General features: G+C 42.2%; 1 protein-coding gene across 3 annotated transcripts in view; it reads right to left on the bottom strand.

Moving 5' to 3' along the window:
* tp53bp1 (tumor protein p53 binding protein, 1) overlaps window positions 1-13,511 on the bottom strand; it is a 44,763-nt gene that overhangs the window by 335 nt on the left and 30,917 nt on the right. For all 3 annotated transcript variants that reach the window (XM_022197405.2, XM_022197407.2, XM_051937518.1), the window contains 7 exons: window positions 9,061-9,458; window positions 6,313-6,504; window positions 4,545-4,724; window positions 3,691-3,879; window positions 2,331-2,425; window positions 804-1,000; window positions 81-217 (listed from right to left, as the gene is read on the bottom strand). In XM_022197405.2, coding sequence (XP_022053097.2) covers window positions 81-217; window positions 804-1,000; window positions 2,331-2,425; window positions 3,691-3,879; window positions 4,545-4,724; window positions 6,313-6,504; window positions 9,061-9,458 — 1,388 coding nt within the window. The remainder of the gene's footprint in view (window positions 1-80; window positions 218-803; window positions 1,001-2,330; window positions 2,426-3,690; window positions 3,880-4,544; window positions 4,725-6,312; window positions 6,505-9,060; window positions 9,459-13,511) is intronic.

The raw sequence follows: 13,511 nt of genomic DNA, 5'->3' as shown, positions 1-13,511 counted from the left end.
AGGAGAAAACAGATGGTGAGAAATTATGGGTGTGATATTTCTACGGTGAGCATTATTTGGATGTGATGTGGATTGTGTACCAGAGCTGTCCTTCTCTGCCTGGAAGTGCCGAACAGAAGAACTTCCTCCTAAAGTGATCAGCTGGGCCCAAAGCTCCACCGGCTTCTCAAACACCAGAAGGACTCGCAGGGTCTTGAACGGACTGCAGCGAGGATGCCTGAAGAAAGAATAAATGGGAAATGAAGACGCAGCAAGTCAAGTTCCATTCCACAAGAGGCTTCCTTGATTATAAAAGACTGGTTGGAAGTTTCAGGTATTGATTCTCACCCCCAACTCACATGAGCTAAAGTGTGAATGGTGGTGAAGCTACCTGGGTTTAGAGGTCAGAACTGCATCAGAAGTGGCGTCACAGACCCTCTACTTTTTAGAGATGGAAGTTGTAGTCTATCATAGATGGCTTCCTCCACTTCTCTGTCCAGAATCTGGACATTGCCGCCCTCAAAGTAGAGTCCTTTATCCTTTATATGCAGACTGACAGCTGAATGTTTAGTCTCTATAAAGGTCTGAACTCCTCCCTGCTTTGGGCTGCAGAAGCATTACTCAGCTTGTGTTTGGCTGTTTTATCCTCAGGGTGAACAAGTTTTTGTCTGTGTTGCTCGTTTGAATTGCATCTGGAAAATCCTTTGGAGTTTCTCAGTTCAGCTACACGCACCTGTTCTTTTCTTCTCTGTTTGACTTTGTGCTATTTTTTCCACATCGCTTTGCTGATTTCCAGCTGGGATTCTGAATAGCCTCAGACTCACCACTCTACGATGGCGTCGTCCGGCCCGATGCCGGCAGGCAGCAGGTAGTTCCTGTAGTTGAGCAGCTTGTTGTCCTTGCAGCAGTCTCTCACCCATAAATGCGACACACACGGCACTCCGCTGGCCAAACACAGCAGATACTTCCTGGTTCGGCAGTGCTGGTCTGCAATGAGGAGGCTCTGGTACGCTGCTTTACACTGGAGGGAAGCAAACATGGAGAGCTGAGTACAGACCTGCATTGTTCTTGTTTTGTGGCTTGAGCTGTGCCTTTACATGATGTTAGTCACCGAGAATGTGTGTATTGAAATAGGACCTCTATAGATTTAGAAAAACAACTCATCCCCACACAGGTTAATAAATAAAAGTGAGGGTTGAACTATGAAGCCAGATGAGTGGGTTAGCAGGTATGTTGAGCTGAAAGTCAGAGTTTTCAGCATCATGAAGGTGGCTCTCTTTTTGTGACTAGATCTCCATGGTAACTGATGCTGTGGAGCTAAGCTGGTATCGGATTTAAATCAGCTGGAAGAAGCGTCTGCCTTTAACCAAATCATTTCCTGACAATTATTAATGAGCAGTACAGATTCTCAGATGAGGGAAAATGTTTTATCTGCAAACCTGTTGAGCTGTGTGTTACTAAAACCAATGGATGAAAGCACTTAGTTACAGCATCACACACTGTATTCATGGCAGAAACTCTACATGTATTTAGATGGTGATGCAGAAATCGTAGAAATGTTTTTGTTTGGTCCTGATTTGCTTTTAAGTCCGTTAACTCTGCTGGTACTACAGCTGATGGAACACAGATTAGAAAACTGATTAGTTTATTAGTATTTATCACAAAGAATATTCAATCTGTAACAATAATTTCACTTTGATTTGGCCACAAATTAAAGTGGCATCCTGCATTACTGGACAGTGTCAGGCGTAAATACACTTCAGTACATTATCGTGTTTAAATATATGAAGCTGAATAGTTTTATTGTGCAGCTGTCTGTTAGAAATGATCGATAAAATAAATTCATTAATGTTTACCAGTTCTCTACCAGCATTCCTTTTCATCATCATACATTTTCTGTTCTCCATTTAAACAATCTGTTGACTGAAGCAGCTGCACACTATTGTTTTATTTTGGGCGGAAGAAGAATCAAACGACGCACTAAATGTCCTCTTAAGTAAACAAAGAAAGAAGGTAACCATCTTCATGATACAGGGGTTTAGGTTTTTGTTGAGTCGACTTAAAGAAAGGCTTCACAGACGCATTTATCCAAAGCGACGTACATCTGAGAGTAAATACAACACAAGCAAAGATCTAGTCAGGAGAAACAAGCTGTTATCTCCTCGTTAAATGTTGGAAAAGTAAACATCTGACAGGACAGAGCAAAAACAGTAAAGAAAATCTGGCTTTGCAGCTTCTATAGTTTATGTAGCTAACGTTGAAATGGCCCAGAAAGATTCAGTTATAAATACAGGAGGAGACAGTAATTCAGCTGTTAGTCTTAGATTTTGTATTCATGTTGTGGTGCTCACCTGTTCTTCATTGAAGTCCGGCAGGATGAAGCCTCCACCTGCTTGCAGCTGGGACTCCGTGTACGATTTGTTGTATGGACCCGTCTGCACGTAATCTGTTGGAAATACATCAGAAATAATCATCACAGCTATTAAAGGAAACAGGAAGGACAGCATTAAATTAATGAGAAATCCAGTCTAGACATTGTTAATGTGGTAAATGACTATTCTAGCTGGAAATTTTTAATAGAATATCTCCATAGGTGTACAGAGGAGCATTTCCAGCAACCATCACTCCTGTGTTCTAATGCTACATTGTGTTAGCTAATGATGTTGAAAGGCTCATTGACGATTAGAAAACCCTTGTTCAGTTATGTTAGTACATGAATAAAAGTGTGAGTTTATATATAAAACATGAACTTATCTGGGTGACCCCAAACTTCTGAACGATAATGTATATGAAAGCATACCAATTTGTTTTCATTTTGACATTAAAGAGGTTTTTTTTGTAAATTTTCCAGTCAAAAAAGCCTAATTATAATGGATTACATTTATATAGCGCTTTTCTAGGCACTCAAAGCGCTTCACAACGCACACATTCTCACTCTGGTGGTGGTAAGCTACATTTGTAGCCACAGCTGCCCCGGGGCAGAATGACGGAAGCGTGACTGCCAATCCATTCCTACGGCCCCTCCGACCAACATTCACACGCATTCATACCCCAGTGTGAGAGCAGCACTGGAGGCAAGGACACTAGGCGAGAGCGGGAATCGAGCCGCCAACCCTTCGATCATTGGACAACCCGCTCTACCACATAAGGTGGTTATCTGAAAACAAGTGTAAGGGCCACAGCCGCCCTTACACTGAGCATGATTCATTCCTGAAAATAAATTCTAAAAAAGTGGTAAATACCTTTACTGGCACATTAAGGCTTAGTTGTGATTTCACAGAGTAAAATAAAAAAACAAACATGAACACCACATCCATAAATATGTATAATATACACATCCATGCAGAGTAAAGAAAAAAACCTGTCGCCACCCAGTTCTTCAGTCAGACATGCTAATTTTCTACTCAATCAATGAACTGTGTCACATTTAATTGGCAGGAACAAACCCAAACCAATGAAATACATTTTAACATCACTGGTGTTCTAGTTTTTATGGGAGGAACGTCTCTTAATGGCTGCAGCGTTCGGGTCTTTTTCACACTGAGCTTGATTACAGCAAAAGTGTGAGTTTTCATGGAAAACATGAAATAGTCTGGGTGACCCCAAACTTTTGAACGGTACGGTATGTGATCAAGATTAAATTCCAATCAGAACCTCACAAACATTTATGAAGTCCTACTTGTAAAGCTCCTGTTCTATCGTCTTCCTCACCTTCCTCATCGTCGCTCGTGAGCTTGTTGGTCAGCCGGTCGACCTCAGACGAAGCCGTCAGCATGAAAGCGAAGCCCATGAACAGAGACGTGTTCTGTGGCATCGGGCCGTGAGACTCTGACACGTCACAGGACCGACCCGGTGCGTCGGTACCGCTGCCAGAGGTGTTACACACTCCAACCCGCTGGGCTGTGGACACAAACACACACACATATATGTGGTTAAACAGAAACTGCTGCAACAGGAGGAAGTTCTTAAAAAAGGACCAGTTCACCCAAATCACAAATACAACTATGTGAAGCTTCATGGACCCATGCAGACAGCATCACTGAAGTACTTTGTATGGCAGTGAGAAATAGTTTGGTGATTTGGCTGAACTGATCTTTTGAGCATCAATCATGCACTACACTGGATAAATCCACCTTCCATCTTCCCTCCACCTGTGGACCAACACCAGGACAACACCGGTGGCACATTAATCATTACCAAGTCAGCCTCAGCAGCAGCAGCAGCAGGATGGAGTCAGGCCACACGGACGTCAACATGTCTTAGTTAAGCTCAGTACAAAGATCAAACAGTTTGACACGAGTAAAAACATAAAACAGCACAATGACACACAAGGTAAAAAATATGTTAAAATGGGATTTCTTCTAAAAATAATTCCTCCATAAAACATTAAAAATAAAGTGTGAGAACTCCCAAATAGTCAGCTCACACCAATCTGCATTCATACACACCAGCATCATTTACTAAGCATATTTCAAACCCTGAATTCATGAAGCTAAAACCACACTTTCACCCTCCCACCCCCACGCTCAGACCCGGTCGTGGTCCCGGTGTTCAGATCTCCGTACCGGCTCGGGCTCCGGCCCCCCTACGGCCTCGTTTAGCCGCTGACCGGTTGTCGTTGGAGCTCAGCAGCTTCCTCTTGCCGGAGGGTCCGGGGGTCCGAGGGCTGCTGGAGGAGCTTCTGTTGGGGGTGTTCTGACCTCCAGGGGTCCCTCTGCGCCTCCTCTTCCCCTCCACCAAGTTATCTGAAAACAAAGTGAAATAAGACAGAAAATATATAAAATATAACACAGAAAAAACCTACAGAATATACAAGATCGATACAGAAAGTTGGCGGTAAGTTTCCAGATAAATGCATTTAGAATGAAAGTGTCCAGCAGCTTTAATGATCTGCTGAGTTTACATCAGACTTTTTGTCCGTCTGAACAAAACGCAGCCACACCGACAACTTTTTTGGCGTGATGTCAGATAGTTTGGAGCCGATTCTGAGTAAATGTTGGTGTAAACATTAAATAAGTCAGACATAGTAGTTTCCATGAGGTTGGACTAGTTTAAAAAATGTAAAAACATGAGGATGTTCACAGGTAGGTGTACTTCCTGCTGCTGGAAATAAAGGATTAATCCTCGAAGGCTGTTAATGGGCTGACCTGCACATAATGGACATGGACACTACAGCCCTCATAACTTTCACAACATTGTGAACCTCGTAACCTCCATTCTTTTACATTACATCAGGAGTGTTAAAACTTATTCTAGTTCAGAGGCCACATGCAGCTCAATCTGATCTCAAGTGACCGGTAAAATCAGAGCATAGTAACCTATAAACAAGCACAACGCCAAATGTTCACATTTAAGGAATTATATTTTCACAGAACATCATTAACAACCTGAAATTTCCTTACAAAAATAAATTCAATTTCAGCATCAGTACTAAGCCTCAGTTTATCATTTACACATTACGACTTACAGATCACAGTTTATCTACAAAAGAACACAACATTTAGTCACAGCTATGTGGAACTAAACGATATATTTTACTTTATGATCAAAATGACAAAAGTCAGACAAAAAAAGATAAAAAAACATTACAAAAATGAGATGTAAAATGGCAAAAAAATGAGACAAATGACATGAAACAAAACAAAGACACAAAAAATTAGACGAAAAAGTTAAAAAGGACAAAAAAATGGACAAACGAAAGAAACAAGACAGAAAAATTACACAAATGACAAAAAAATTACCAAAATGAGAAACAAAACAGCAAAAAAGTAGACAACACAAGAAAGACAAAAAACACAAAACAACAAATGTGACACAAAGCATCGAACAAAGCAAAACACAAAAAGACAAAAACAAGACAAAAATTAAACACAAAACTACTAAAACGAGAAACAAAATGACAAAAACATGAAACAAATGGCAAAAACAAGACAGAGTATTACAAAAATGACACAAAATGAGAAAAGAACAATGAGCAATCATGTGTTTTACTTCCTGATGAAAACAACTTGTCATTGTCTAGAGATTAATTTAAATTAACAGCTTTACAAAGTTATAATTTGCAGGTAATGTCACTGTTTCTCTGTAATTTTTGTATTTTACAAAGTTGTCCTGTGGGCCGCATGGACCCTCTGGAGGGCCGGTTTTGGCCCACGGGCCGCATGTTTGACACCTCTGCATTAGACGTTACTGGACTTTTGTTGGAATCATCCATCTCTGTCTCCTTGTTCACTTCTAATCAAGTGTTCCAACTTTTCATCCCTTATTCAAAGTTTCAGCTCCTGATTAACAAATTCTACGTAAAATCTGAGTAAAAATCTGCTTTGGTCTCACCCAGACTGATGTCGGAGGCCTTAGCCAGCGGGGTGGAGGGTTCGTAGGGCCCGAGGCTGTGCTGCTCCCTCAGCTTGTTTCCCTGCTCCAGTGACAGGATGATGGAGGTCCGGTTGTACCACTGCTTCTGGCCCTCCCTCTCCACGTTGTAGAACAGCTCCTGGCCCTCCGTTTTATGGCCCTTCACTACACCTGCACACACACAACAGACACCAACAGGGCTGTAAAAATGTCTGTATGGAACACAGACAACAAGCGCTCCACTGGCACAAAAGTCCACCTTATTTCACGTTTTTTTTCCCTCCAACTATCACACACTTGTCTGAGTGAACTGCTGCCGTCTGACTAGTGTGTACAGCATCATGCATGTGATGCGTTTAGGGAATAATGGTAAATCGTTTCATCTATTGATGAGCACATGTTTACCGAATGGAAAAAAAGGAAAATATTGGTGACAAAATTTCAATATTTTAAAATATTAAATATACACTACTCTACACCTATGTAGATGTTCCATTAAAAAATCAGCCGTTTCCAGCTAGAATACATTTACCACAATAACAATGTCTAGACTGGATTTCTGATTTATTTTATGTTATCTTCACTGAAAAAATAATTATTTTCTTTCAAAAATAAGGACATTTCTAAGTGACCCTGAACTTTTGAACAGTAGTGTACATCAAGTCTGAGTCAGTCTTTCCATTACTGCAATAGTGGGGTATACAAATTAAGAGAGCAAATCATTGGTATGCAAGAATAATTCACAGTAAACCCTGCTGTACCATAAAGGTCAGAGATGGGAGGTGCGATCAAAGGGACTTGATATCTATGAAACATTTTCATGAGAAAATATCTACTGTCAAGCCCGAAATTATTCATTTGTTTATTTTAATTATTCAGCAAATTTTAACTTAGAGTTACTTTCAAATGTAAATACTGTGTTGAGCCATGCGGTTGTTAAGTGGCTTTTTGGAGAGCCAAGGAGAGCCAATTCCTCAGGACAGGATTCGGCAGTCTTCCTTCACTTTAAGGAAGAAGGACACTCGTTTCAGGACACCAATGTTCAGATTTTGGACAGGGAGGACAGATGGTTTGAGAGAGGAGTAAAAGAAGCCATCCATGTCCAAGTAGAGAAGCCATCTCTGAACAGGGGGGTGGTCTGCGACATCATCTTTCACCAATTTACAATCAGGTCCTTTCAAAACTCCCTAAAAGAACTACTCAGCAGACTCATGCTAATGACCACCATTAGGGCTCAGTGATGCATTTCAATGACCCCCACCGACCATCGTTGAGTAGTCAGATGAGTTTTGGTATCGGTCGTTGGAATAATAGCCCTGGACACACCTCACAGAGGTTTAAAAGCTGAGGAAACGCCAACCACCACCAGAACTGAAGAAACCTCTTGGATGAGAGGTGAAACGTCTTCAAGAAACTTTCTTAAAGTCCAGTGGATTGACTTAAACTACTCTGGATAACCATGACCTGGATGAATGAGACCCTACACAGACGTCTTGCTGAAATGTCACTTGATCAGTGAATTTATCTTAAATCAAGAGACATTTTGAGTAAAAATAAGACAAACAGACTTGGTAAGATTTTGAGTTTTTGCAGTGAGGTCACCAGTCTGTTACAGGGCTACACATAGAGACGAACAAACAATCACACTCACATTCACACCTACAGACAATTTAGAGTCATCAATTAACCTCAGCATATTTTTGGACTGTGGGAGGAAGCCGGAGTACCTGGAGAAAACCCACGCATGCACAGGGAGAACATGCACACTCCATGCAGAAAGATCCCAGGCCCAGACCTTCTAGCTGTGAGGCGACAGCGCTAACCATCGACCCACTGTGCAGCCTGCATGCAAGACTAATTAATTAGAAACCATGCTGAACCAAAAACAGAGGTGGGAAGGTGCGATCAAATCATGTACTGGAGCAACCAGCTGGGAGAGTTGTTTTCAGTCTGGTAGTCTGGAGTCTTCTGACACTTGTATCAGTGTGAAAACTGCTGGGAATTGTGGGATTTCTATGACATTTCTAAATGGACTTTTTATGCTAACTGTTTTTATACTAACTACTTGCTTTTATAGAATCATATTTCTAATGTTTTACACTGTCTATGATGATGGAAAAATACTGGATGAGGGAGGTATGCAGGAGTGGAAAAGTACTAGGTGAAAGGTTGCGATGGAGACTCAAAGTTTTCCTGGAGAATCTGTTCCACAGATAAGAACTGCTGAGGTTTCATCCTCCCCCACAAAGAGGAACCATCTTCACAGCTGTGAGGCTCGGAGCAGGAGCAGGACAACAAGATGGCTGCTCATATGCAAAGGGGGGAGTCAGATGTGCAGAAGACAACCAATCAGAAGACAGACACTCCCTGAACGCTTACACACCTGTGAAACTGGATATAAGGCTGGGTCAGGGGAGGAATAGTGAGTCAGACTTCATGAACTGACAAGGATCCTGTTGCTGTCAGGGATAGAAGTTTGGACCCACAGCTCTGTATGCTACATTCAATCTACTGTTAAATAAGCATGTTTAATGAGACCTAAATACCTTCTCCTAGTGCTTAAATTTCCCTTGGGATTAATAAAGTATCTATCTATCTATCTTCATTCAAGGAACAGGAGCCATCTCACACAGTCTGTTTTCCTGGTAGATTGTGCTCCCACAGAATCTGACCTCAAAACTGCTGCTGAAATCTTACTTTGGATGGAGTTCCACCTTTCCTCCTTACCTATACTGAAGTACTCGTCCTCCAGCAGAGCCGTGACCTCCGTCTCCAGCGGGATCGGATCACACAGCAGGACGTCCTTCCCGGCCACCTCGCACTCGTAGCCGTCGTCGAACCGCAGGCGGAACCTCCCCTCGCCGGCGTCCTTCATGATGCGGCCCGAGTAGAAGTAGCCGTTGGACGACCACTTGGCCACCACCCGCAGGCCCACGAGGCTGCTGCCGGCCAAGCTCGCCTCCTCCGGAGACGACCGGAGGGAGTCGGAGTGGCTCGGCAGCTCGTGGTCCGTGGGGCTGACGGGGAGGCGAGGAGGCAGCATCCGGCTGTAGGGTTCATCCTCTGAGCAGGACTGAGGCTGACCGTGAGCAGCGAACCTCTGCAGAGGCCCAGAACCAGCTCCCCTTAGAGAGAGAAACAGTCCGTTTAAATACCGAAACACTGATGTACGTCAGCTCATACACGCCCAACGATGGAAGATTATTTTATTCTGTTATCAAATCATTCAATCCCAAACATCAAAGCTAAAACTGAAGTTTACTCACACTTTCCTACACTCAACAAAAATATAAATGCAACACTTTTGTTTTTGCTCTCATTTTTTATGAGATGAACTCAAAGACCTAAAACTTTTTCCACATACACAATATCACTATTTCTCTCAAATATTGTTCTCAAATCTGTCTAAATCTGTGATAGTGAGCACTTCTCCTTTGCTGAGATAATCCATCCCACCTCACAGGTGTGCCATATCAAGATGCTGATTAGACACCATGATTAGTGCACAGGTGTGTCTTAGACTGCCCACAATAAAAGGAAACTCTGAAAGGTGCAGTTTTGTTTTATTGGGGGGAGGGGGGGTCCTCTCCTCTTCAATGGCTGTGCCAAGTTGCTGGATATTGGCGGGAACTGGTACAGGCTGTCGTACACGCCGATCCAGAGCATCCCAAACATGCTCAATGGGTGACATGTCCGGTGACTATGCTGGCCATGCAAGAACTGGGACGTTTTCAGCTTCCAAGAATTGTGTACAGATCCTTGCAACATGGGGCCGTGCATTATCCTGCTGCAACATGAGCTGATGTTCTTGGATGTATGGCACAACAATGGGCCTCAGGATCTCGTCACGGTATCTCTGTGCATTCAAAATGCCATCAATAAAATGCACCTGTGTTCTTGGTCCATAACAGACGCCTGCCCATACCATAACCCCACCGACATCTGTGGCATTGTGCTGTGGGATAAAACTGCACCTTTCAGAGTTTCCTTTTATTGTGGGCAGTCTAAGGCACACCTGTGCACAAATCATGGTGTCTAATCAGCATCTTGATATGGCACACCTGTGAGGTGGGATGGATTATCTCAGCAAAGGAAAAGTGCTCACTATCACAGATTTAGACAGATTTGTAAACAATATTTGAGAGAAATAGTGATATAGTGTATGTGGAAAAAGCTTTAGATCTTTGAGTTCATCTCATAAAAAATGGGAGCAAAAACAAAAGTGTTGTTTATATTTTTGTTGAGTGTATTTAAATGTGGGTTGGATTTTTTATTTATTTTTGTCTATAACTGGTTTAGTTCAGTCCGTAAATATTCTTCTGTTTAACAGCAACCACTCTGGATGTTTGTTTTGCTCAATACTTCTATATGCAGTTTCATTAAATATGAATAAAGTTTCTGCTGCTACAGATCCTTAAACTGAGCACATACTGCTTTCTGCATATCAAATAACTTATTTAGAGCTTTATCTACTGTGTAAAAATAATATATTTAAATCTGCTTTTTTCAAGCTAGATTTTTCCAGTTATTTCTGAGTACCAAACTAGTCCTTGATGAAAGTACTTGCATATCTGCAGCGTGTTTGTGTGCTTTATATTTTTTTTTTAAATTGTTTTTCAAGACAAAAAAATTTAGTAAGCTGAGCTTTTAAAATGTGACAATTTTCTGCTTTTTTCTGTTTTATGTGACCGTAATTTAACCATATCTGGGATCTGGGCTAATGTCTGAAATAAAAAGCAACATAAAGACAAACAATGGTTTTGTTTAGACTGCAGGCTAATCAGAGCAGTTACTTCTGTCAGATCTTGAGCACAAATGCTGATATTTTTAAAGTGATCAGATTAGATTAGTATGTTTTGTAGACTTCTAAAAAGCATTCGATTCAATCTGGCACCAGGGTCTGCTGTACAAATTACTACAAAGTGGAATAGGAGGGAAAACCTATGACATTATAAAGTCAATGTACACACACAACAAGTGTGCCGTTAAGATCGGCAACAAGCACACAGGATTCTTCCCTCAGAGAAGGAGGGTCAGACAGGGATGCATTCTGAGCCCAACCCTCTTCAACATTTACATCAATGAACTGGCAGAAGCTCTGGAGCAATCTGCAGCACCAGGCATCACACTGGCAGACACAGAGGTCAAATGCCTGCTGTTTGCTGATGACCTGGTGCTGCTGTCACCAACTAAAGAAGGGTTACAACAACACCTCAATCTTCTGCACAAGTTCTCCCAGACATGGGCCCTGACAGTAAACCAGGCCAAAACAAAAATAATGATATTCCAAAAAGGACCCAGCCCACTGCATTCCAAACACACATTTCTCCTGGATAAAAAGGTCCTAGAACACACTAAAAACTACACGTATCTTGGCCTAAACATCAGTTACACTGGGAATTTAAACAAAGCTGTGAACGATCTGAGGGACAAGGCGAGAAGAGCTTTCTATGCCATCAAAAAGAACATTAAATTAGACATCCCAATTCTAATCTGGCTCAAAATTCTGAATTCAGTTATAGAACCAATTTCTCTCTATGGTTGTGAAATCTGGGGACCAATCGCAAACCAAGATTATACAAAATGGGACAAACACCAAATTGAGACTCTGCATGCAGAACTCTGCAAATCTATTCTTCACGTTCAGTGCAAAACACCAAACAATGCATGCAGAGCAGAATTAGGACAATACCCTCTAATTATTAAAATCCAGAAGAGAGCTCTAAAATTCGATGAGCACCTTCAGGAGAGAGAGCCCAGCACTCTCCACTACAAAGCCCTCACCCACAGACGGGCTGTAAACACATGCCCCCTCAGCCAGCTGCTTCTAGGACTCTGCCCACAAACAGAAGCAGAGCCGCCAATCAGATCCAACCAAATTATAAAGAAACAGAAAGAGAAATACCTGAACCACTGGACAGAATCCATTAACCACCAGAGCAAACTGGAAACATATTCGGCCCTAAACAGAAAATACATGGTGGCAGAATACCTGAGCACCGTGACCGACCCACAGCTCAGGAGATCATTGACCAGGTACAGGCTCAGCGAGCACAACCTGGCCATCGAGAGAGGCCGGCACAGACAGACCTGGACCCCCCGAGAGGACAGACTGTGCCCCCACTGCACACAGGGTCAGGTGGAGACCGAACTGCACTTCCTGACCGCCTGCCTCCTGTACCAGGACCTCAGGGACACCTACTTCCCCCTCATCACACACACACACACACACCGACTTTCAGAGCATACCTAACATGCTCAAACTGCCATACCTGCTCGGGGAAGTACGGCAGTGTGCAAACACAGCAGCCAGATTCGTACACGGCTGTGACAGAAAAAGGACTGAAAAACTAAAACCTCCATGAACACTTTACAGCCCTACTGCACACTTGTACTCTCAGCACTTAGAAAGTACAAAGACACTGTATATTTTTAATTTTATTCTTATTTTATAGTATTTGCACTACTGTCTTGCACTGTTTTGCACTCCAGTGAAGTGTGTTAAGCTGTTTATTTTGTGTGCTTATTTTATGTAATGCTTTGGCAATGCGAATGTGTGTTTGTCATGCCAATAAAGCCTCTTTGAATTGAACTGAATTGAATGTGCTGCAGTCTCCAGGTCGATTGTTTGGTTGATATTTGCTGTGGTAACGACACAGACATCATTAAAGATCGTGATCCTATCAGCTCTGCCGGGACAGAAGTCTGGACGGTTCAGCGACTCTCCTGGTTGCAGAACTTCGGTCACTTTCGATTTGACATCTGAACTTGCTACATGACCACAACAAATCCACTTGAAAGACGCTTTTAAATCCAATCTGAGCTGCCAGAGAATCTTGTCTTGGATGTGTCTGTAGAAAACTGAAGCGCATTTCAAATCCCCAGTGTGTTTGAAACTGATCAACAAAAACTGCATTTCATGTGGGTTTTTTTTTTTTTTTTTTCCCCCCGATGTGTCAAAAGCAGGTCTTCACTGGCAGTCTGGCAGCCTTTGAACTCTAGGAAATTAATTTCTAAGAACCAAAAGAGCAAACTTACCACCTGACAAACACAATCAACAAATAAGATCACAGCTAGAATTATTCATTAGTTGTCTGTAAGTGAGACGATTAGTGATCAGAGCATTAGTGAAAAGAGGAAAAGTAAAGTGAGTAGTGTGGATTCAGGCTGGTGTTTAG

The sequence above is a fragment of the Acanthochromis polyacanthus genome, chromosome 2 (genome assembly GCF_021347895.1).
Source record: "Acanthochromis polyacanthus isolate Apoly-LR-REF ecotype Palm Island chromosome 2, KAUST_Apoly_ChrSc, whole genome shotgun sequence".
Taxonomy (NCBI): Eukaryota; Metazoa; Chordata; class Actinopteri; family Pomacentridae; genus Acanthochromis; species Acanthochromis polyacanthus.
Note: the sequence above shows the minus strand (reverse complement) of the source record. Positions and strands in the feature narration are given on the sequence as shown.